Raw genomic sequence first — 25,164 nt, forward strand, 5'->3', positions numbered from 1 at the left:
TTTTAGTTCAGCTAGCTGTTGCTAGTAACATCAACGTTTTTTTTAACATTATAAAAGGTTACATACCTTTATAATTGGATTATTTTTCTGCCTCCTCTTCTCTCCTCTTCTAAACCATGCCGCTAAGGCCTTGGAAGGCCTTTTCATGGTGATAAATTCTCCATCCTTTACCTGGATGCTTAGTTCTACACCTGTCTGTCTGTCATTCAGCTCCACTCTGTCTCTGTCACTCACACACACAGTGAGCACCAGGTCTGGGAGAACTCACCTGAGAAATTACAGGGGGGTTGTTGTTTTGTTTTTTTTCCCTTTATTTCTTTATTTTCAAGACAATTAATGAGAAATTATCATGTTATTAGTTATCAGCCTATGCCATGAACCAGCCCTGCACGCACGGACACGCATATGCACACGCGCAGGCAAACAGACCCATATACGAATGTAAATGTAAATGACACCTCTGATATTCAAATCTGTCTAGCTGACGTGACCCATGCAGAACAAATGCACACATGTTGACAACTTACGCTAAGTGGTTGGAGATACGAACTGCCTCCTGCCCTGTCTGACTGTTTTTTTTTTCCTGTCCTGTCCAACTAGCGGGTAACTGTAGCTTTTACAAGTAGATGGAGTAACAGAGGGGACGGCCAATCACATGTACGATAGCAAAACCGCAGAGCCAATCGGAGAGTGATAATTAGGTTAGAGGCGGGACTTCTAGCAGAGACCGACTGTTAACCCTTTGTGTGCCATAATCATTGACTAAACACTATGGACAGTGGTTGTATTGGTAGGGACAAAACAGTAGTGGCTGGATATTGGTAGGGACATGTCCCTAGCATCCCTACGCAATTCTACGCCCCTGCCGTCGTCTCTTATTCAGCCTCCCTTCTTTTTCAGCAATTTTTTTTTGTCCTACTCCATCAACCAAGGTTGTCTCTTGGAGGTCATGTCATGTTTGCAGTGTTTTGACTCTTCCTAATCTTTGTGCTGACATTGTGTTCAGGAACCAGACTCTGATTCCCCTTTTCCTCCTCTTGTACATCTCTACATCAGCGCAAATCTTTCTCTTTCCTCTCCCAGTTGTGACATTCTTTCCATAGACATTGCTTGGCATCATGGGTTACTTTATGTTTAAAAGGGGTTGCTACTGCATTGGTGCAGAGCGTGCACAGTTACAGTTACCAATGCTGGGGAGTATGCATTTATTATACGTATTTGTAATACAAAATATCATTCATCAACCCGAGTGGATGTTGTAATTTATGTAGCTGGGTTTTGGAAACACAGTTCCATTCTTGAAATCAATGGATCACTTATTTTTATTTGCATTCTACATGCAGTGTAGACTATGTGAGTTAAAAGCCCATCCTGGTGCATTTTTATTTTAACAGGGTAATTTACAAAGTAATAAAATGCAATTAAGAAGCTAAATGAAAACAATATGTTCCACTGTAAATCATCCTTGTTCACTGCTTTGCACTTGTGTAATAAAAGCTGAGGAACAAATTGAGGCTTTATCTTTTTTTTTTTTTTACTAGACAAAAAAACTACTTTTTTTTATGTTTAAACCTTGTACATCTTTAGAGAACATGTAAACATACATTCAGAAAGCCACATTTATTCATGCAGCAATATAAATGTAAGTCACTGGTGAAAAAACCCTATGTACTGACATAATAGTAACAGTAAACATAACAATTAACATTTATGGGAATGTATTCTGTAATCTATGGGGTAATACATTTTGAATTTAACTCTCCTGACACTGACAACTACAGATGTCTTGCTTCTTTCTTTGTTCATCCATGCAGTAACCATGCAGTGATAAGTAACTGTAATTATACCAAGAGACAGGAAGTCTCTATCTGGCTCTTTAATTTTAGTAGCCTGTCTCTAGGAAGCTGTATACAAGGCCTGGCCTATTTAAGCACATTTACAGCCGGATCTGACCTGCAACCACCCTCTGAGAAGAAAATCGATAATGGAGGTTCGCTAGAAACAAGTTCTCTGCTGCAGGATTTTCTGATTAGTAAATCTGACCTTGGTGAAGCTCTGCTCCTTTGAGAGGCTTAATGAAAACCAATCTCAGAGTGTGATCCATCTGCTCTCTGTTTATACAATTAGAAAGCCCAGGCTTTTGTGTAGCATTAAGAGATATTGTCCACTGCTTGCTAATGCTGTTCAGGTTCTGTGCAGGTTTATTTCGAAGCTAGATGTTCTGTTTTGCTGCTGTTTTGTATGATTTATTCATTTGACCTTTATTTTAGCACAGAGAAATGGAGGTAAATGCTTAATTTTCAATCTATTGGAGTTAAAAAATTACACAATAGCAATGAAGATTACCAAATGAATCAAGTCAAACATTAGCAATTGAAGATAAAATATGATAACATCAAAGAAGACAGATAGACAGACAGATAGATAGGGTTGTATCTATCATTGCAGCGACAATAGATAGATAGATAGATAGATAGATAGATAGATAGATAGATAGATAGATAGATAGATAGATAGATAGATAGATAGATAGATAGATAGATAGATAGATAGATAGATAGATAGATAGATAGATACTTTATCAATCCCAAAGAGAATACAGTTACTCAGCTGTGCAGTAACACAGCCCCACACTCTCTTGCAATGCATAACAACATAAAAACTAGCTAAAATAAATAACAATAAAATATGATATTAAATAAATTGCTGATCATCTGTAAAAACAGACCAAATGATGATTTCCATATATAATAAGGGTTCATTTTAAATAAAGAGATGTGAAATGAAATAGAGGGAGTAGGAAACCAGTACAGGTCCTATAAATAAATAAAACCCAGTGTCTGTCTTGTCTTACAGACAGGGATGGTCACCCAACCAAAGCATTCAGCTCACAACGATGTGTAATATTCTGCTGTGTGCTCCTTCCTTGGAAACATTTTCTAAATTAGTTATATGGTAATAAACCAGTTCTGAGAACGAAAACACCGTGAGACAAGACCACAGTAATTACAAACCAAAGGAAAATGATCTGAAACAGTTTGGAAAATGCAAATTAAAAACAATGCATTGATAGTAAAATGTTTGTCTTGTATTTCATGGTAAACAGTATGAACACAACATGTAAGTATACATTCATTTCTCACATTCAGCCTGCAACACCTTTAAGAAAAAGATAGAACAGGACCATTTTAGGACCAGTAAAGAGCTAAAATAAATATATTACAATTGTGATCTAAACAGGCAATTATAATCATATGCTAGTAATAATAATAATTTGAAAAGTTTAGTCCTTTAGGTGAAAAGACTGGCCCAGGATTGTATATCAACCAATGTGTAATATACAATTTTTAATTTGCATAAACTCAATGTTTGTGGAACGAATTGTGGAAAGAATTTGAATATTTTACCCTGTTCGATGCAAAATAGAATAAATAGGTAAACACCCTGAGATTCAATCTGATTCAGTCTGTTTGTCTGCTTGTTCAGTCTGCTTGTTTTTCTCTCTCCTCTGCTATGTTTTATTTTTATTACATTTTTTTTCTCTCTCTCTTTTCATAATGATGTTACTTGCCTGTTATACAAACTGGCACTAAAGTTAAAAAAAATAAAAGGTCACCCACATTCTCTGATCCCTTGTGCTTAGGGATAATATTTTTAAAATTGCGCTTGTTTTTCATTTAAAATTCAGGTTGTTCGTGGTTGTTATTCACATTTTTAAGGATACTGAGTAGATGTAAATATATTCATTATAGAATTTTACTTTTTCATTCATTCTTATTATTCTACTGGTTCGGCCCCCTTGAGATAATATTAGGTTGTATGTGGCCCTGAACTAGAATGAGTTTGACAGCCCTGGTTGAGGCTGACTGAAGGAGACTGTGCAGTGTAAAACAGGGCTGGGCCGCTGAACTGTACGGAACGCGGCCCTCGGTTGTAGTAGGTAGTAATGTTTAGAACGCAGCCGCAGTGTGTCTGGTTCCTGTCTCCGTCATATATCGGGGCTCCCAGTGCTACGGCGCCTGTTAGCTGGTTAGCAAAACAACTTCGAAAAAAAGTTATTTTCTGTATTAACACTAAGTATCATACTACACAGAAAACGTGTCGTTAAGTGGGAGCGGACAAAATGCCTGCGGTCTCTAAAGGGGATGGGATGCGTGGCCTGGCCGTGTTCATCTCTGACATCAGGAACTGTAAGTTTGTTTATCACACTCTTAGACAGTTCTTAGTTAAGCTAGCTCTAATAAGTTAACTCGCCCTCTAGTAATGAGCTGTGGTGACCTTACGGTTGGTTTTTAGCTCAGTAAGCCAAGTCAAGAAGTGTGTGCTTTTCCTTTTCTCCCTACAACTGAACTTATTCAGACTCAGATGGTTTTTGACAGCCACTCAGCTGGTTAGCCTAACACTAGCTAACTAATTAACGCTAGCTGTTAGCCTGGAGTTGCTAACGTCATGTAAAAGGGCGTGGACCGCACCGCTAACCGAAGATAATAGTAAACTGTCACTTTTACAGCACTAAAACGGCTCAGGCTTGGTGAATGTGTAGTTTTACTATCATGTACTTTTAAAATACATCCAGTTGTGGTAGTACAGCCCATACCGGATGCTGACTTAGCACTTATTTACCTTCTTTTAAGGTAGTAGTTGGCTAACTGACAGTTGACCATGAGATAACGCCAAATATATTTTGAACCACATTATTATGAATGGATGAATTGGATATTGGCTGTTAAAATCCACCCTTCTCAATGGTCTTAGTTCAGTGGTCCTGTTTGAGACCTGTAGAGGAACTAAAACTAGTTGTTGTGTAAAGAGGAATAATTACAGACTCTATTGTCACAAAACATTCACACACATAGGACTATGTATATAGTGCATTAAAACTGTGTTTCTGTTGATTAGTAGCACTACCATTTCCAACATTACCAATCCCCCTAGTATTTACTCGACTGCCAAATTACAGTATACACATGTGTGTTTTTATTTAATACAGGAATGAGACCAGGAGTAGGGAACTAGATCAGAGTAGGAAGTGCATTGGAAAGTTAGATTAAGAAGAAGAATTGTATTTACCTCTAAATAAGTAGCTAAATACTGACGTTACTCATAACTCTTATAATGAATGATTTCTATTTAGAGAGTCTTCACCCCATTTCCACATCAGAAAGCTGTCACCAAGAGCAATTATTTGCAGAAAATTATCTGGTGAAGAATAACTAAATAAACAGTGTTTTCGGGCCTTCCTATTCATTTTCAAACGGTACATTACTAATGTTTAACTTAGAATTATTTCGGAAATCTGTTGTAGGTGGAAGAACCCTGACTTTCAATCACAGCTTTCATGCATCATGATATGTTTTCCACTAGTCTTTCACATTCTGCTGTTGGGGGCCTTATGCCTTTCCTGGCACAAAAATGAAAGCAGCTTGGCTTTGTTTGATGGCTTGTGACCATCCAGCTTCCTCTTGATCACATTCCAGGGATTTTCACTTGTGTTAAGGTCTGGAAATTTGGGGTGGTCTTGTAGTATGCTTTCAGAACTCAATGAAATAGAATATAGGAATAACCAGGGCTTTACCTTTAGTATGCCTTTTATTTAATACATCTCAAAAGTTGTAGGCTTGTGAATGACATCAACATTGCTCAGGCTTTGTAATGGTGGTTATGTCTGGTCACAACAGCATACAAAGCCCACACTGATCTGTTTGTTGTCTCCTCTGGGCCTTTTCACTTGTTTATTTAGTCATGGTACTGTTTTGACAAATGGCTTAATGTTGATATATAGTTTGTTGCTGGGAGGCTTATTCTTATAGAAGACAACACTGCATTACAAACCAGCTATTATTTGCAACATCAAACCATTTTTTTCAGTTGTTTGTTGTGCTAAGCTCAAATGTTATGCACCACCCAGTACCTCATTTATTGCAGCTATAATTTGAGAACTTTTTTCCTATTTATGAAACAAAATTCTTATATGATTTAAATGTTCTGAGAGATTTTAGAAATTATTACATAAAGATCTTATAATATGACATCCAACCTTATAATCGTGAGCAACAAGTCATGATTATAGGGTCAGTGTGTCATAATTACACCATTCAGAGGCCATAAATACAAAAACGCTATGTGAATATGAGAGGCACTTTGAATTTTACATCTGTTTTAAAGGTTGAACACTGTGGATGTAATTTATAATATATGTCATTGAGGAACACTGTATAAAGTTTGTGCTGCAGAGTTTAACTGGGATGGTTTACTACATAACCAAAAAAATTCTCTGTGTTACAGGTAAAAGTAAAGAAGCAGAAATAAAGAGGATAAATAAAGAACTGGCCAACATTCGCTCAAAGTTTAAAGGTGGGTGAAGTCTGATAGATTATTCTGCTGGAAGGTCACAAGTCGATGAGTTCTCATCTCTGTCGCCTGGTCTAGTATCTTGGACTTTACAGTCATGTTATGTTTTTCCTTATTCTGTGTGTTACTCATTTTGAGTTTCTTACAAGCTGTTTGTGTGTCGGTGCTGTTAAAAGTTCACACGCATCACTGTCAATGCTGGTGTTGTTTCTCCTGCCACCTGTTCCATGCTGCCTAAAATTAGGTTTGCCACTTCCCTACTCATGGTGCTTAGCATTCTGACCTCCTCCATATCCTCTGCACTCTCTTGTCCTTCATTAAGTCATGGACACAGCTCTGCTACATTTGTTATTTTAGCATGTGGCCGATTTTTAAATTTATTAATTTCAGATCTTCACATAGGATTGAGACCTAACTATGCATTCACTGGATGTTCAGTCATACAGTATCACCAAGCATATTATAAAATTGCAAAATACTGCAGTTTCGTAACATAATGTGCGTGCATGTGAAACTATCCGTCTGTTGTGTGCTGTCTAGTTAATAGCTAGAGCTGTTACAAAGGAATAATATTCAGGCTGTGTTAAGTCAGCAAAGCTTGTACAGTGCATGGCCACATGACTATCACATGTAGACCAGGTGAAATGGGTAACAGTGTACAGGCCAGTGCTGAAGTGTTGGCCAGAATGGTAATGTTTTGTCAACAATGACCTTGATAAGTTTTTATGTTCCTCCATGATACCCAGTGTTGTCTGCAAAACTTTTAATATTAGCTACATTTTCAGGAAGCTATTATGGTTCCAATAGGGTGGGTTTATCATTTGACAGTTACAGGCAGAACTGTTTATAGCTGTCTAGATCATCTATATAAGAGATCAGATTCTCAGCAGAGGGAACCGCTTACTGCTTATCTTTGTCAGCCTCTTGAACTGAATGTTACCAGTGTGACACGTAATTTTTTTTCCTGCCAGCTTCGATTTCAAAACCATGTCATTACTCCATAGGTGTTTGTGTAGAAATACAGCCCTTGTTATGGAAAAAATAATACTCTACTAATTCATCCTCAAAATAATAAAAGATCTTTTCAGGCAATCAGTGTCTTTGAGTATAATTTTATTGGAGCTCCAACAAAGGTACAAAATCAAACAGGGGCTGATGCTGTCTGTGTGAGAGTACAAAGAATCAACTGAGTTTCTGTCTCTCATAGGATAAGAAAGAGAAGAATTATATTTTGTTGAGTTGTGTCATGCCAGAGCCAGGGAGTCCCAGAACTCAGAGATAAGGGCTCTCTGAGAGTCTGTGAGAACTCAATTTTATTCCCCCAGGTGTCAAACTGGCCTTCGACTTTCAACACAACAGACAGAAAAGGTCAGAAAAGGTTAAGAAGTTTACAGGTGCCATAAACTACAAACAAAGTCATCCAATCTTATATGATCTGTGCAAAGATATATGGAATAGATGTAAAAGCCTATGTGACATATGGAAAGCATGCAAAGATATATAGAATACATGTAACTTTCTACTACACCATAAAACAGACTAATTTAAGCACTAAAGTGTATTTCTTGTTCATGTTATCAGCTGTGACAGTAAGCCAACTTACACAGCAATTTACAGCTGAAAGAATAAGGCTCAAATTAAGAATACATCTAAGCAATATGTATATTTAATCCACAGTTGTAGTGTACGCTATTCCTGCCATAATGATGGTGCAGGGATATTATTAAGTCTCATATCTCAAACATGCATTCAACTTTCCTTTCTGGTTTTGGTAACAGTAGTTGTGTGTCTTTCAGGCTGTAGCTCTCAGATTTTTTCCAATTCATCATATTTGTTGAGGATCATATTTTGTTCTTCTTGTGAGAAACATGTGGCTGCACACCTGCCCATGTTTACAGTCGGTCATTGGTGCCAAAACCTTTATTTACACATGCTCATAGATAGATTCAGAAAACCTGGGTTGACGTGAAGAGTTGATAATGGCCATTGTGACTCAGCTCAGGTTTGATTACTGTTGTTAGGCTAAGGGAAAACAGCTAATGGAACACCTTTATGTTGATCCTTGGTGTCTAAGCCTCTAATGTAAAAATTCCTTTGAGATAGTGGGGTCCGCAGGCACTAGTAGACAACCAGACGGCTTAACTCTTGTGTTTTTGTGTCTTGTGGTGGCGGCAAACTATCTTGGCAGGGAGATGATGTCATTGTAAACAGCATCAGTTTCTACAGATACCAAATAAAAAACAGAATTTTTTGTTCTGTTCTGCATAATAGTCATACTGGAAGAATGCTTAGTTAAGCAGCATGAACACTGGTAGGGAACTGAAATCTACTGCATTCACTATGACCCTCTGAGGTCAGAATGGTTAGTTTGAGGACTACATGTCAAATATTCACTTCCAAATGGCTTTCCGTAATGTAAGCTGTAAGTGGTAAGCTCTCGTGATTTACTGGACTCATTGTGCAACATCACTGGGATGTTCCTTTAAGGATGCCTAATACTCAATTCAATGGAACCAAACAAAACCATGTTCAACTTCCTGACTGCAGCTGCAGACAGAAATGCCCACAAGGAAGGCATTCTTCTGATGCTGAGAGAAACAGTAGCAGATTTTTTGCAGTTGGATTTTTGCAGCTCTGCCTTGGCTGATTGCAAAATAACACAAAAGCAACCAATTTGAGCACAGATTAAAAACACAGCAAGGAAAGCCACCACATTGAAGAAGTGAGGGTGGACTTTTTCCTTCCTTAAACTGATTTCTGTCGAGGAGAATCGGTTATTTAAGATTGCATAAGAAATAAGGAATAGTTTTCAGCAGTTGCTTGTGTCAGTGTTAAATTCTTTAGCAATCATTTCTATTTGACCTGACACAGCAGAATTACATCTTTCCCCATCCCCCATTTTTCAATTGCAGTTATCCTCTCACAAGGCAATGTTAAACATAGTCGCCTCAGGTCTGTAACTTCATACACATGTCTGAATAATAGTTTTTTTGTTGTGTATGGATAGGAGACAAAGCTCTGGATGGCTACAGTAAAAAAAAGTATGTGTGCAAGCTGCTATTCATCTTTCTTCTGGGACATGATATCGACTTTGGACACATGGAGGCTGTCAACCTCCTCAGCTCCAACAAGTACACAGAGAAACAAATTGTAAGTCCACCCTCATTCATTCTGAGCCTATTGATCAGTGAGTTCATAAATGTGTTGTTGTGAAATCCACACTGAGGATGACTAAGAGCTGTGCAAACAAGTAGACACATGTTTTTGTCTTTTTGTTGTATCTTCTTTCAGGGTTACCTTTTCATCTCAGTGCTGGTGAACTCCAACAGTGACCTGATCCGTCTAATCAACAATGCTATTAAGAATGACCTGAACAGCCGCAACCCTACCTTCATGAACCTGGCCCTACACTGCATCGCCAATGTGGGCAGCAGAGAAATGGCTGAGGCTTTTGCTTCAGAAATTCCCAGAATCCTGGTGGCAGGGTGTGTACACTCACAAAAAAAGGAACACTTTGTCTGCACAAAACTGGCTTATATACGTGTCTTTGGATTTGAAGGGGCAGTGAAGGTGACTTCTGTAGGTCCCAAATGAGTTAAAATAGTCAGTTCTATTTCACCACATACAAAGTGGAGTTCTTACTGCAGAAGCCCAGGTTGAAATCTGGCCTGGGCCTTTTGCTGCATGTCCTCCTCTTTTTCCTGTCTTTCCTGTCTGTCTCTAGTCTCCCTATGAAAAAGTAAAGTAATACAGGGACTTCCCAGATTGTATTTCATGTGTCGCTAATACACGAGGCCACCAAGGCCTCACAAAAACAACAACTTTTTAGTGTCTGGATCAAAGAAGGTGAAAAAGTTTAAAAATTGAAACAGTTACGTTGTCTCATACAAGGTCAATGCAACCTACATGCTGTAGTTTCCTCTATAAAATTATTCACTGATTTCTACAATGTTGAAAGAAGAAACAGGAATTTCTGAATCTCAGATTATTAGTACAAGAAACATGAGTTTAATCAGATGCTTCCACTAGTTTACTTCAGTCTCTTCATGCAGTTCTTTCAGTTACAAACAGTTATGGCTAAAAATATGATCAGTGACACCACAGTGACCTTGATCTTTTATATCTACCAACCAAAAACTAGTCAGTTTGTCCTTGAGTCCAACCAAACATTTGTGCCAAAGTAAAAAAATTCTCAAGGTGTTTGTGAGATATCACATTTATAACAATCAACATCAACCACCAGAATATTTTCATTTCATTTTGGACGAGCAAACAGACTCAAGAAAGAAGGAAATATATATGGACTTAATGTGTTCATTAAACACCTTCAACACTTTCAACAAAACAACTCGAAACAGCTGTTCCATCTTGGTTTGTTGTCCTCATATTTCCATACAGAGGACCATTGTGCTGTTTAGCGTCTTTATGGGTTAGTTCTGTTGCCTGTCACTACTGGATCAACCGGTAACTCTACTCGGACAAACTGCCCCAAATGTGTTGGCAGGGACATTCAGAGTCATTCTGCGCTGCAAATGGGTTAATGGCATTAAAACTTTTAATCAGATTAATCATGGTGATGGATTAATGCACGTTAATTTTGACAACCCTAAAATAAATAAGTAAATGAATATATGAATAAATAACTAAATATAAATATATTCTATTCTGTTCTATATTCTGTTCTATAAATAAATAAATAAATTCATATTCAAAGCTATATATATGTATAGATATATTGTTTTTCTTTTTCTGTTGTATTGATAATTTCTTTCCTGCTACTTTTTTTATACTTGAATGGAGTGATTATAACACCCAATAATTTCCCCCTGGGATTAATGAAGAATTCTGATTGTGAACCTTTGTGCCCAGTGTACTTGTATATAACTGTGCTCTGAGTAATATTGTATGTATTGAAGTGGTTTCAGTGAAGTTGTGTTTTATTTGCCTAAATCAGAGACACCATGGACAGTGTGAAGCAGAGTGCAGCACTGTGTCTGCTGCGACTCAACAGGACATCTCCTGACCTGGTACCTATGGGAGAATGGACAGCCCGTGTGGTCCATTTGCTCAACGATCAGCACCTGGTACAGTTCTGTTTCACTACACAGCCTCTCTAATATCTTAAACCCCAGACCCACCCTGGAGCGTCTGTGCATATGAAAGACAGTCTCTCCAGCATGATGCAACATTGTGTAGTGTGTTTTGTATTAAGTGGCCTCTGTCTGATTTCAGGGAGTGGTAACAGCAGCCACAAGCCTAATCACCACTCTGGCCCAGAAGAGCCCAGACGACTTCAAAACGTCCATCTCACTGGCTGTGGCAAGGCTCAGCAGGGTGCGTGTCTTCATGTCATTCCATTTGATGTCTTTATTTCTTTCAGATGAACTCTGGTTTTGATAATCTGTTATGTTCTTCTGTTCTTTCTTGTGCAGATTGTGACTTCAGCATGCATCGACTTGCAGGACTATACTTACTACTTTGTTGCTGCTCCGTGGCTGTCTGTTAAATTGTTACGTCTTCTACAGTGCTACCCTCCACCTGGTACGGAAAGTGAAAGCTGCAACACAAAACCCTTTGACATTACAGTTGATATTAAGGATGTCCAAATCAAATCTTTTGTTTCTTATCTGCCAATAGCTGGCCCTGTTTCAAACATCCTAGATAGTACACACAGTGAAATTCAGGTATATTAATGTTATTCTAATAAATCCAATATTTCAATTCACAAAAAATGAGAAAATAAACAAGAAGAACAAATATATATCATTTATCAAAGTTCCACCTGATTCAGCATTGGCTTTCATTTTTTTTTTTTTCCAAACAAACCAAAATATGTCTTTTTAAATCGTTCTCATCAGTTCCACCTATTGCAGTACAACTGAAGTGTTCAGAAAAGGTATTATGTTCACAATTTTACTACCTAAACTTAATTTGCAGTCACAACAGATAATCAAAAAACTCATAGTTCTCCAGTGATGGTTACCTTTTTGTAGTGTTTCCTTGAGTTTTCTGAGTGAACTCTATTGGTGCTGTATTGAATTGACAGTAACTGTGTTTGTAACAACTGGGACATCTGATGCCAAACAAAAAAATAGGTCTGTGCTGATTCCCACTGGTTAAAAATGGCTCAGTTAGCTCTAGTGTCAGTCTTTTAGCTTGGATTGTGATGTCCCTAGTTACTGTGAAAGCCAGATATAATTGTATGTTTGCATGTATGCTACTCAGGGAAAAAAATTCTATTATTTCAGAGGATGCAGCTCTGCGGAGTCGCCTTACTGAATGTCTGGAGACGATCCTCAATAAAGCCCAAGAGCCGCCCAAGTCTAAAAAGGTTCAGCACTCCAATGCAAAGAATGCAGTTCTGTTTGAAGCCATCTCCCTCATCATCCACCACGACAGGTTGGTCATATTCAACGTTGTTGGGATAACATAATGCATCTGTTTGTCGCAAATTTGTAGCTTTGCAAACAAATACTTCATCTAATTTCTCTCTGCTATCTCTCAGTGAGCCCACCCTGTTGGTTCGAGCCTGCAATCAGCTCGGCCAGTTCCTGCAGCATAGAGAAACCAACCTGCGATATCTGGCTCTGGAGAGCATGTGCACGCTGGCCAGCTCTGAGTTTTCTCATGAGGCAGTAAAGACACATATAGAAACTGTGATCAATGCTTTAAAGGTAAGGCCTTTGTCTGGGCTGCCCTTTTGATAAATTATTGCAGGTAAATGTTAATATAATATGTGAATAAGTTCTGTCAGTCTGGTGGTAATCTTGTCTTCCATGTCAGTTTAGATTTAGTTTCAAGGTGTTTTTAGAAGAAGATATGTACAGTCTACTCTCGTTAAACCGCCCGCCGTTATACCGCCATTTCCGCTTATCGCCATCCGCCAGCCCAGTTCCATGCACAAACAACACTTATACCATTGATTTCCCGACCGTTATACCGCCAGCGTCGCGGCGCGGCACCTCCGAGGTGCGCCGCCGTGGCACCTCCGAGGTGCGGCTCCCAGTGTTGTCTTTTCCGTGGAAACCGGGTCGAAATGGCTCTTTGAGTGTTAAAGGTTGCCGATCCCTGCCTTACAACATAACAGAATCAAGATTTATTTAGAAACGCAATTAGAACGGGTTAACGGAGGCAGCATAGACATCATATAGTAAAGACATGCACATTATGGACGCAACCCGTTGTAATGCCATTTTCGCTATACCGCCAATTTGGCCGTGAACGGAAGTTGGCGGTATAACGAGAGTAGACTGTATTAGTAAAGCTGTTATATAGAGAGAGGTTTTTAACTCTCTTAATTAATCTGAGTAGTGCCACACCAGGGAGCTTTGTTGCTCATCATTTCTCCCTAAATTTGCATTGGAAAATCCTTTTAAGCATGAAGTCTTTCTTGATTGTGCTTGGTCTTTGAGTACATAAATGTCATTATAATAAGGACCTGTATTTCCATCCATATATTAGTGAGCAATAACAAATGCAGTCGCCTTTACAGACAAATGCTGTTGACATCTTGTCATCATGTAGACAATGGAAGAACAATAACTGCTCACTCACTGAATGTAGTTTGCTGCTGCCACCTAGTGGCCACTTGTACATGAGAGGAGCTGAATTATTTATTCATTTTAAATCAGTTATTAATTTTAACGTTCAATAGCCATATCTCATTTTACCACAGTTGATCACAGCATTATCGTGGTGTGTTAAAATGGGGGAATATTTACTAGACAGTTCTTCAAAGGGAAGTACATTAAGTTAACCCTCTTCTACATATCAGAATTTGGTTCCACAATGTATTAGTTTACTAGGTCCACACTTTTTCGTTGAGATATCTGAATTGAAAAAATTATATATAGATTTACATTCGTGTGAAAATATGTATATATACTCACAGTCAGTGAAAGTTTGAGTCCATATTTTTTGACATCATTTTTATTTTGAAACCCTAAACTGGAATTTTTTCATATGACTCATTTGTTTAGGTTATTGGCATACAGAAACAAAAATCTAAAGTTTCAAGAATAATTTCAAAACAAAAAACCTAACAAAAGAAAATGGCACCTGCCAAACACAAAGTCACAACAGTAGCGGTCCTGGTCAGGAGTTGTCACTCTCTCTTGCCCTGGACACGGTCTATCGTCAACAGAGCCTGTCATGTTGTGGTGTTCAACCAGGTTTCTGATTGTGGGTTGGGAACAGCCCATACGCCTGGCTATATCATTGTAGCTCAAACTGGCCTCCACTATACCCAGTGCCCGGAGACGTTGTTCATGTGATAGACGTGGCATGATGCCGTTCACTGGACTAACAATGGTGGCCTTTTTTGGGCCTTTATATAGGCCTTCAAAACCAATCCTCAAATTGTGCAGATACCCACTGAGTATTGTTCAATGTGTATTTGGTCCGCTTTTGCAAAGAGACCAACCCATGTGCAATGAACCGTGACATGACAACTCATCATTATCTCAGCTACTCAAGCACTAAGTCATCAATAAATCCACAATGAATAATTACAACCCCCCTACAAGTAGAAATATGCATACATTTGTACCTCAAAGCTTCTATTGACTGTCAGTATATTTTTTGTATTGTGGAAGAAGACTCATTGTAACACACACTTGTTTGCTGTTAGTACAACAGAGGAGTTTCTTTCTGCAGCAAGATTTAAGTCATCTTTTGTAGAATTCATAGAAAATTTGAAGTATCTGCAAAAGAAAATCTGAATATAAGTGCCTTTCAATCCACTACTGTCCAGTGAATATTGATGAACAGTTCATCACCATAGTTTAAGTTAGTTGTAGTACTGTATACAATAACATGCTACCTGAGCTATTTATCAAAAAACCTGATGTTATTTTGACAAAAACTGCCGGTTTTGATCATGTAGCCTTGTTTCAGACATGACCACTATATTTACAGTTCTTTATGCATATTGGCATTTTTTTCTGTTTTCCATCTAATGTAGAATTCATGTTCGTTCCATGTATTATTCAGTGAATGTTGCAGTCTCCTCATTTGTTGACACTTTGAGACACAATAACTCACTGCTGTTTCAAGTGCACTTTTACTTTTTAATAGAGTCAACTATTTTGACTCCTTCTCACAAGCAGACATTTTTTGTTTTATTTTTCTGTGTATTTTATCTCATTTCCTGAGTTTCCATATAGCATTTTCATGTGCAAACTAATAATACCACGCCATCTGTATGTTTTGTTTTTTTTCCCTCTATACAGACGGAGCGAGATGTGAGTGTTCGCCAGCGTGCTGTGGATCTGCTCTATGCCATGTGTGATCGCAGCAATGCCAAGCAGATAGTGGCAGAGATGCTGAGCTACCTGGAGACTGCCGATTACTCCATCAGAGAGGAGATAGTGAGTTATCTGCACAACAACGTAAATGTATCACATCCTCTTTGTCCTGCTCTTGTGTGTCAGCTATTTGTTTCTCTTCCTCAGGTGCTCAAGGTGGCCATCCTCGCAGAGAAGTATGCTGTAGACTACACCTGGTACGTGGACACCATCCTCAACCTCATTCGCATCGCCGGGGACTATGTCAGTGAAGAGGTGTGGTACCGGGTCATCCAGATTGTCATCAACAGAGATGATGTTCAAGGCTACGCTGCCAAGACTGTCTTCGAGGTAGGCACAGTAGCTTTGTGAGGACACAGCTGACTTGTGGTCAACTTTCCTGTATAAGCATGTCCATGTAGACCACATGAAGGAAAACTGATGGCATAATAATAATAATAATAATAATAATAATAATAATAATAATAATAATAATAATATTATTATACTGGATTACATTTATATAGCACTTTTATATGAACGAATGCTCAAAGTGCGTACAGTGAATCCAGTACTCATTCACTCACACATTCACACTCCAGTGTAGTAGAGGTCTTCAGCTGTCAATCAGTCATTTCCAGACCTCATGTGGGCTCGTAATGCTACGGATGTGGCTGCTGTATTGACTGAAAGTGGAGTAGATTATTCACGGAGCCCATACAGAGGGAAAACAGTGAAAGACTGTGCATTTATTCCTTGATTCTAAGTGCATGCATTCATATACTGGTGCTATTGGACATTATGCAGCAGCAATCTCTTAGTTTTCTATGAGAAAATATAAGCGAAATCACCTCCAAATGCACAATTTCTTAATCTGCTCATACTCTGATCATTACTCATTCATGCCCTTTTTGTCAGCCTCAAACATCAATGTAATTTCCATCATTTGCATGATATTGAGATACAAGAGAACAGCAAAACTGCATTGTAAGAAAACATAGATGAATCCAAGAAATAATTGGGTGCCAACAGAAGAAAAACAAATGGATATTAGCAAAATAAGAGAAAGTTTGTTTTTTTTGCTGTAGCGCTGTGTTGTATTGTCATCACTAATGAGGGTGTTTTGTTTGGGTACTTTAATAATAACTATATATTTATATATATATATATATATATATATATATATATATATATATATATAAAATATGTGTGTGTGTATTTGTTCTGTACCCTCTTGTCACATGCAGGCACTACATGCCCCTGCTTGTCATGAGAACTTGGTTAAAGTGGGTGGTTACATCTTGGGAGAGTTTGGTAACCTGATTGCTGGTGACTCACGCTCCAGGTAAAAACAGCTTTCACACAATGACAGTAAAAACTTTACTTTGTGACTTATGAGCTCGGCACTGATCTGAGCTTGAGATGTTACTCTTTCCACATTGTGTTATCTTCTCCTTCAGCCCTCTGGTCCAGTTCAACCTCCTCCACTCCAAATTTCACCTATGCTCTGTGCCGACCCGTGCTCTCCTGCTGTCGGCCTACATCAAGTTCATTAACTTGTTTCCAGAGGTGAAGGCCACCATCCAGGACGTCCTGCGCTCAGACAGCCAGCTCCGCAACGCTGATGTGGAGCTTCAGCAGAGAGCTGTGGAGTACCTGAGGCTCAGCTGCATCGCCAGCACTGACATACTGGTCAGAGAACACACAACACTGAGCACTTATAGCGCTTATAGGCACATCATTATTGGAGTCCATTCTAGCAGATCCAGGTTAATGTATGTGTGCTGAAATTTTAGCCCTTGTGTTACTATGATTCACATTTTTTCTGTCAAGGGACTCTTCTCTACATTAAAACTGTCATAACTGCTGTTGTTCATGCACTTCAGATTTTATATCATACTGAAAATACACAGCAACTGGTGAAGTTCACATTTCTGCTCTATGAATGATGATGTACCTTTCTATCCCTTTATAAAACAGCATAATGAAAAACATAACAGCAAAAAATAGAATCCCCACTGTTTTGTTTACTCATACAGTGATTTAATTACCTTTACTGTGGGATGTTGTGATCAGTCAGATCATCAGTCTCACAGCAGTGTTAACAAGCCTGACATTAGCATTCCCCAAAACAATAACGGTGGTTAAAAGTCACAGTTAATTTGCTCTGCGCTTTACATTTACTCGACAGTCTCTTGACTCTACATCCTCTCATATTTTGAAAGACACTGTTCTAACTATACCATGATGCAGATTTTATAGGAAATGTCAGAGAGAAAGTGCAAACAGCATTGCAAACAGCAATCTGATGTGGTTGCAGTTCTGTTTCTCCTTCCTGTTTGATTGAAAAAAGCCTTTTATGAGATTTTATCAGATTGTGAAGTAACTGGAAGTCACTCTTGAAATTTTATTTTCTCTCTGTTCTTTTCTAGGCCACAGTCTTAGAGGAGATGCCTCCATTCCCAGAGCGAGAGTCATCTATTCTGGCCAAGCTGAAGAAGAAGAAGGGTCCAGGAAACCTCCCTGACATCGACGATTCCAGACGGAACGTCAATGGCAACACGGAGCACCATGAGCCTACTGAAACCACAAACAAGGTAACTCAGCAGTATTTTACTCGCTGTGGAAATCTACTTTGTCTCACATTTTCCTACAAATCGTTGACGCTATCAGGTTTTCTTGTGCAGATCTCATCCTGAAGCATGTGGTGTACAGTTCACTTCAGCCTTTCTTCCTTCAGCTTTTCACAACTTTTCTCTTTCCTCCCCATCTTCAACCTTCTGTCCTTCCTTTCCTCTTGCTCTTTCATTCTTTTTCTTCTCCATCAGTCTCCTCCTTCACTGATGGCTGACCTTCTTCCTACCAACAGACCCCGCCCTGCCTCCTCTAGTCCCATCATGCTCTCTGCTGGGACCATGGTATATGTGATAACTAGTAACAACACACTATATCTATTCATTACCACTGGAGTTGTGGTTGAGCATGTACATTTCGCTAACTATTCATATCTTTGCTATTTGTAAGTTTAAGAACAAAAAAGAAATATTATTCCACTCGTGTCAGGGTTCATAGTGGCAGTTTGAAGCAGTGCAGTTGTATCTAAGGACCAGATTTTGGCTTTAAAGCAGACCTTTATGGATGTTTTTATCCCTTAGGGTTCCTCCCATCCTTTCACGGACCTGCTGAATCTAAACTCGCCTCCTGCAGCAGCACCCAGCCTTCTAGTTGATGTGTTTTCTGACCTCTCTGCCCCCGCTTCTGTTGAAGTGTCTGAGGATAATTTTTCCAGGTGGGAGCACATTGTGAATTTTTTTTTTATGAATGAATAAGCACAGATGAAGAGTTTGCAGCTCAAACTTGAAACCGGTACACAGCTTCCCTCCCCTTCTGGTGGTTCTAACTGAGGTATTTGTTTTTGTCCTATGTGAGGGATGAAAGTAGCATGAAGAGGCAGCAATGTAACGGACCCTCTATATGCTAACTGTGTGTACAGAGTGATCATTTCAGTGTTGTGCAGTATGTTATGCCAGATGTTTTAAAAAGTCTGAAATGGATCTTTATTTATTTGTTTGTTTGTTACAGACCTCCATAGGTTACTGTTATAAAGTCTTATTAACTTGTTAGTTTGAGATTTTCTTGTGATCAGACAAGTAAAATTAAGGAAAGATAATCCGATTAGGGTCATACTGTCTACTAGAACTATGAAGATTTCTTTTTCTTTTTTGTCACACAAAAGGAAAAAAAATGCAATTTAAAAATTAACTTTTTTCCCTTCTCTAACTAACATTTGGAATGGAAGACATGACGAGCATAATCAAGCTTTCATTAACTTGTTGTAATATATCTTTTGAAAAATGTGTAACAGTTATAATCTGTAATGAACCTATATATCTAAACAAACATCCAGACGTAGACCACTAATGCAAAGTGTGCAACCCAGTCAGAATTTATCAGACACATCCAGGTAGTGTGTCAGAATGTGATGTGAGCTAATATAGTGCATTGACTCATCAAAAAAAATGAACATCATTAAAGTAACAAATCTGAACTCCACTGAAATTAGGAACTTCAATCAGCAAAACATAGAAATCCATCACCTACCATCACCAATACTGTTCTATAATCACATCAATCAGTCATTCGGGTTCTTATGTCTTTAAAAGTCTTTAAAGGTCCTTAAGTTTACCTGTTGAAACCTACAGAAACTCAGAGGATGTTAGAGAAGAGAAACATCAGAAAAAGATGAGTAGAGTGACATCATTGGTGAAAATGGGTTGAAGACTGTATTCAGTATTAAATGGTGTAAGTTGTAAATGTGTCTTTTCCAGGTTTGTTTGTAAGAACAACGGCGTTCTCTATGAGAACCAGCTTCTGCAGATTGGACTGAAGTCTGAGTACAGGCAGAACTTGGGTGAGCTGCATCATGCTGATATTCAGTAAAATCTCTAAAAGTTCAGTATGTCTGTGTAATGTGTTGTAGAAGAAAAAGCTGACGCGGTGATTTGCTCTGGTCCCACAGGTCGTATGTATGTGTTTTATGGAAACAAGACGTCCACTCAGTTCCTCAGCTTCTCCTCATCGGTGACCAATGGGGATGCACTCAAGGGTCATATCCTTTTCACTGGTAGTCAGGTTGTTGGCCATTATTAAACATCAAACATTATTTCTTCCTGTCAAGAAAAAATAATTTAAAAACCAGTTGAATCCTTAACCAGGGTCTCCACAGCTCATTGTCCATGCGAAATCAGTAGACCCTGTCATAGATGGTGGTGCTCAAGTCCAGCAGATCCTCAACATGGAGTGTGTGTCTGATTTCACAGATGCTCCAGTGCTCAACATCCAGTTCAGGTTTGTGTCAGAGTACATACTCTGTTTTTGATGCATTTAGAGACTCTTACATACTAGGGTTGGGAATCTTAGTTGTAAGGCCAATATGATGCGCATCTCCAATCCGATATATTAAAGATATGTGTGTGGCATCTCACGATGCAGTACAATACGATTCACACCCAAATCATAATACAGAGCACATTCTGATTCAACACATTAATTCTGGTTAAAGAATATGCAGTGCAATTCAATGAGTTTGATTATTTATTTATCAAATAAAACCATGACTTTTCATAAACTGACTTTTGTGCAATTTCAGAATATGTGTCTCACATAAAGTCACGTGGAAAAGTTAGGGATTCTGACTTTTTTATAACAATACTAATATATGGAGCACATATACCAAAATAGATTAAACTAAAGAGATGTTTTTTTAAAATATGTTGGTGAATTCAATATATTTGGGAGGAAAAGTTGGGACACTCTTAGGTTCATTAGCCTATTACTTACAATGCCTAAAATGAGGATTGAATGCACCTGGTCAGGTACAAACCAGTTGAAGACTGTTAGAGAGGTTTTCTCTGGATTCTATCTTTGAAATAATGAAGATAAGACTGTCCCAACTTTTTCCTCATAAATAAATTATTAATTAGAATTTACCAACACATTTTACAAAGCATTTTTTTAGTTTCATCATTTTAGGTATGAGTTAAAATAAAGCTAAAAATCCCAGATATTTAGATATGGTGACGAAAGCTTTAACGTGGGTCTTCAGAAAAGAGAAAACATGTACCCAAATAAATAGTAACACTTAAATGCTAGTAAAAATATATTCAATTGAATGGATGAAATTTTATCTATACAAACATTCAATAACCAATGGATGTCAATATCATTCCAAAATTTTCATTCACTTGCAGTTTCTCTACTGGTGCACTTGGATTATGCACACGCTTGTCGGTGTATCAGTATGTATTGGATAATCTTCCCATCCCTATTACATACTCATTTCTGGTGACATATGTGTGAGCAGGTACGGTGGAGCCCTCCAGAACATCGCAGTGAAACTCCCTGTGATGCTCAACAAGTTTTTCCAGCCTACAGAGATGACATCCCAGGACTTCTTCCAACGCTGGAAACAGCTTGGAGCGTAAGACTCACTTGAATTTCAACGGAGCGTCAGTGCTGTGGCATGTTCCTGTTCTTTTGCCTATGTAAGTCTTCACGGTTTGTGTCTTCTCTGTGTAGTCCTCAGCAGGAGGTTCAGAAAATCTTCAAATCCCAACACCCGATGGACACAGATGTTACAAAGGCTAAGGTAAAATGTTGTTTCTTCATTGTTTTTGCTGAACCACTCATTCAATAGCAGCTGTATATCAAGCCCCCTGTTATTAGAAACTTATTTTTATTACAAGGACTTTATTATTCCCCAGAAACTCCAACAAGATCTTCTAGAATATGAGGTTGTTCATTGTTTGTTAAATAATGGCAGTGTTGTTTTTCTGTTTATTTTTTTTGCATTTTCGGTGAAATTATAGTAAAGGGTTTTGGTCTTCTTCTTTTACTTGGTCAAACTTGTAATTGCTCTACATTCCTTTGAGTTAATATTGTCGGACTGAGTTGTAATCCCTTAGAAATCACGCATGGATTAGGTAGCTTTAGCCGTCAGGCCTTTACATACCAGGGACATTTTTTGGGTGACCTACTTACACTTCTGTATATTTTTTCAAACTGTTGTTTTACTCATGACTAACTTCACACCAAACACAGACCTTTAGAGGATGCATCATCTTTGCAGAACAAGATCTATTTTTATGAGTTAGAACGGATGTCATGGCACAATAACAATGGAAATGTTGATTAAGTTTCCAGTAAAACCTGTATTATGTGACAAAAATATTTAAAGAACTGAAAAACAAAATATATGTAACAAAAATAGTTATGAATATGGATTTTTTTCCCTAGTTATTTATATACACTACAAAGTTAAGGATATTTCTTTTTTTTTTTTGCCTTTTTTTTTGGTCATTTTTGCCATTTGTAAATAAAACTATGTCTGGCCATTAAAAAAATGTGTTTCAATTCACACAAAGTAAAAAGTGCTGTGCAAGAATCCCAACTGAAAAAAATAGCCCAAAAAATTAAAAATATTCTTAACTTTTTGTTTGTAGTGTATATACATATGTGTGGGTCCCCTAACTGAAACAAGTTTGATGCCCCTGGTCTGGTTATTATAGAGATCATGAGTTGAGACACTTTTCCATGTCGTTGTAAACATCTGTGTTTGTGGACGTTGTGTTGCAGATCTTAGGTTTTGGTGTTGCTCTGCTGGACGGGGTCGATCCCAATCCGGCAAACTTCGTGGGAGCCGGAGTCATCCACACTAAGGACACTCAGGTGGGCTGCCTCCTCAGACTGGAGCCCAACACACAAGCAGAGGTAAAGGCCAACACACACACACACACAGCTCTATTGTGTACTGAATACAGATCATAAATCCTGTGTGTTTCCTGTGCAGATGTACCGTCTGACCCTCCGGACCAGCAGGGACTCCGTATCTCAGAGACTGTGCGATCTGCTCTCAGAACAGTTTTAGACGATGCCTTCCACGCATCACCAGCATTACTACGCCTTTACTCTCATTTAGTCTCACTTTAGAGGAATCAATGTATTGTACAGTGTAAATTCATTTTTTTTATTTTCTTTAATTTCCATGTAAATGAATTGAAATGTATTTTTGGCACACAGCTTTACTAATATGTCACTGCTTTAAAACCTGCCTGTGCACTCACTGTGAGCACCTTTAGCTGCCACGTCGCTGAAAGGTGCAAAAGAGGCTTTGAATCTTCTGCAGCTCCAAAGTTTCTGAAATGGCGTGTTTCCGCTGCTTGAATTCTGCCTTCGCTCCTCCACGTGTTGTTGAAGAGTTGGTTAGGATGCTTTATTTCAACTGAGACGCCTGAACATCTCATTAGTTCACTTGTGATTTCTCCTGATTTAGTGTCGTAGTGTTCCAAACTGATGTTGCGCACAAACCCGGGAAGCTTTCTTTAACTTCTCACCCAATTTGCACTTGTTAGGTAGAAAAAGGAAATCACACCAGTAGATCAAATAGATGAGAGAATTGCAAATTTAATCTCTGATTTTTTTTTTTTTTAATGCCGTGCACATTTTACACCTGTGTCGTCTCAGGAGCAACGCTTTGCATTGCATTTTTAGCAAAGAACTTTTGATGTTACATGTTTTGTTGCGATGTGGAGAGCTGTGTCTGAGCTACAGTGTGCATTAATTAACACCAATTAATATTCAAAGAAATGACGAAATGTCTAGTAGCAAACGGGGAGTGATTGGTGTCTCCCTGGATCTCTGGCCCTAATCCTCTTTCACACGGTTGTGCCTTAGATCGTATGTTGTTCCGTCAAAAACAGAAGGAGCCATTAAACATACATGAGTAATGTCCTTACAGTCTAATGCACTGCCACACTATCACACTTTGCCTGAATGCATTTATTCACAGAGCACTGCCAAACTGGTAATATTTCTATATTTCTATGTTTTATAAAATGTACTCTTGTCTTATGATGCCATGAGTGCCGTCTCTTCTGTTGTTAACACACAGCAAACTGCACCCAAAGTGACTAGAGCTACAACTAATGAATACTTTCAGTGTTGATCTGATTATTTTCTTTAGTCATTAAATAATTGTAAAGAAAATGCACATGGTATTACACATACACTGGGTCAAATAATAATAAAAAACACAATTGTCTAACAGAAGTCAAGTAAAGTGACAGTCTGAAGGATTCTGAGAGCAGCCTTTACATAGTGTTTTTCAACCTTGGTGTAGTGGCTTTACCTTTAGCCACTACAACGGTGTGGAAGGGTTCAACCTGTTATATTTTCGATGCGTGAATGAATGAATGTCCGGCTGGGCTTCTTTGTGTTTGGATATGCCAATCCATTTATTTTCCAGTGTAAAAGTCCAAGTGTTCATCACAGTTCACGATTGTCTTTCTAAATACTCTCGACATATAAACAAAATAGGCTTCTTAACACAAAAGAAGACATTCCAAAAGCCGGCCAACTCAATCTCTTGCTTTCATGTTCCACGGTATGAAAATTGTTTGGGGCTGTCCTCACACACACCTCGCCCACCTCACACAGCAGGTATATGTAAATTTGCCACGCCCAAGATGAATTGCACCTGTGGCAATCACAGCCACACCCACTAAACAATTAGTAAACCAAGGTCAAAACAAAAAGAGGATTAAACAAACAAAACTGTATTTTGGCTCCAACACTTGGGGTCAGGACCCCATGTGGGGTAGCCTGAAATTTCTAGTAATTGATTAACCTCCTAAGACCCAGGAAATGGCAGCAAAGTACAAGGTTTTTTTTTTTTTTTTTTTTAAATATTTTTTTTTAAAGTAAGTGCCTATATTGAAAACATCATGATGCAACAGTTTTTTCCAGATGCAGTTTTTTAAATTTTTAGTGAATGTCCTTTGTGGTGGACAGTTTTCTATTTTTTTCTGTATAAAGTTATGAAACTCTTGTCCCACAAATGTGGGCAGAAAACCCATAGCTGGGTCTTAGGAGGTTAGAAAAATGAGACGTTCAGAAGCTTCGTAGTTACCGTGGAAACACCGTCATCTTCTACAACATTGATTCACCAGGAAAACCCATGGAGTTGGATCAA

At 38.4% G+C, this 25,164-nt stretch overlaps 1 protein-coding gene across 2 annotated transcripts; it reads left to right on the plus strand.

Annotated features, from left to right (window-relative positions):
- The first annotated feature begins 3,944 nt into the window (after window positions 1–3,944).
- LOC115439686 (AP-2 complex subunit alpha-2) lies at window positions 3,945–24,047 on the plus strand. Of its 2 annotated transcripts, XM_030163605.1 has the most exons (23): window positions 3,945–4,190; window positions 6,286–6,354; window positions 9,359–9,501; window positions 9,643–9,836; window positions 11,306–11,435; window positions 11,584–11,685; window positions 11,784–11,892; window positions 12,600–12,750; window positions 12,857–13,025; window positions 15,582–15,719; window positions 15,804–15,986; window positions 16,883–16,980; window positions 17,096–17,327; window positions 18,068–18,232; window positions 18,464–18,553; window positions 18,791–18,924; window positions 19,964–20,046; window positions 20,155–20,244; window positions 20,360–20,483; window positions 21,499–21,615; window positions 21,714–21,783; window positions 22,770–22,904; window positions 22,984–24,047. In XM_030163605.1, exons 1-23 carry the CDS (start codon window positions 4,124–4,126, stop codon window positions 23,059–23,061), a joined length of 2,871 nt encoding a protein of 956 aa, XP_030019465.1. In that variant the 5' UTR covers window positions 3,945–4,123; the 3' UTR covers window positions 23,062–24,047. The 2 variants fall into 2 exon arrangements, with proteins under 2 accessions (XP_030019465.1, XP_030019473.1); XM_030163613.1 differs by lacking the exon at window positions 18,464–18,553 and having other exon boundaries at window positions 3,947–4,190.
- Window positions 24,048–25,164: the final 1,117 nt, after the last annotated feature.

Source organism: Sphaeramia orbicularis, chromosome 3 (genome assembly GCF_902148855.1).
Source record: "Sphaeramia orbicularis chromosome 3, fSphaOr1.1, whole genome shotgun sequence".
NCBI classification, from domain to species: Eukaryota; Metazoa; Chordata; class Actinopteri; order Kurtiformes; family Apogonidae; genus Sphaeramia; species Sphaeramia orbicularis.

Coding starts and splice junctions, on each gene's coding strand:
- LOC115439686 (XM_030163605.1), top strand. CDS start 4,124: ATGCCTGCGGTCTCTAAAGGGGATGGGATGCGTGGCCTGGCCGTGTTC. Junction 16,981..17,095: donor GCTGGTGACTCACGCTCCAG/GTAAAAACAGCT, acceptor CTTCTCCTTCAG/CCCTCTGGTCCAGTTCAACC. Junction 18,233..18,463: donor CTACTGAAACCACAAACAAG/GTAACTCAGCAG, acceptor CTTCTCCATCAG/TCTCCTCCTTCACTGATGGC.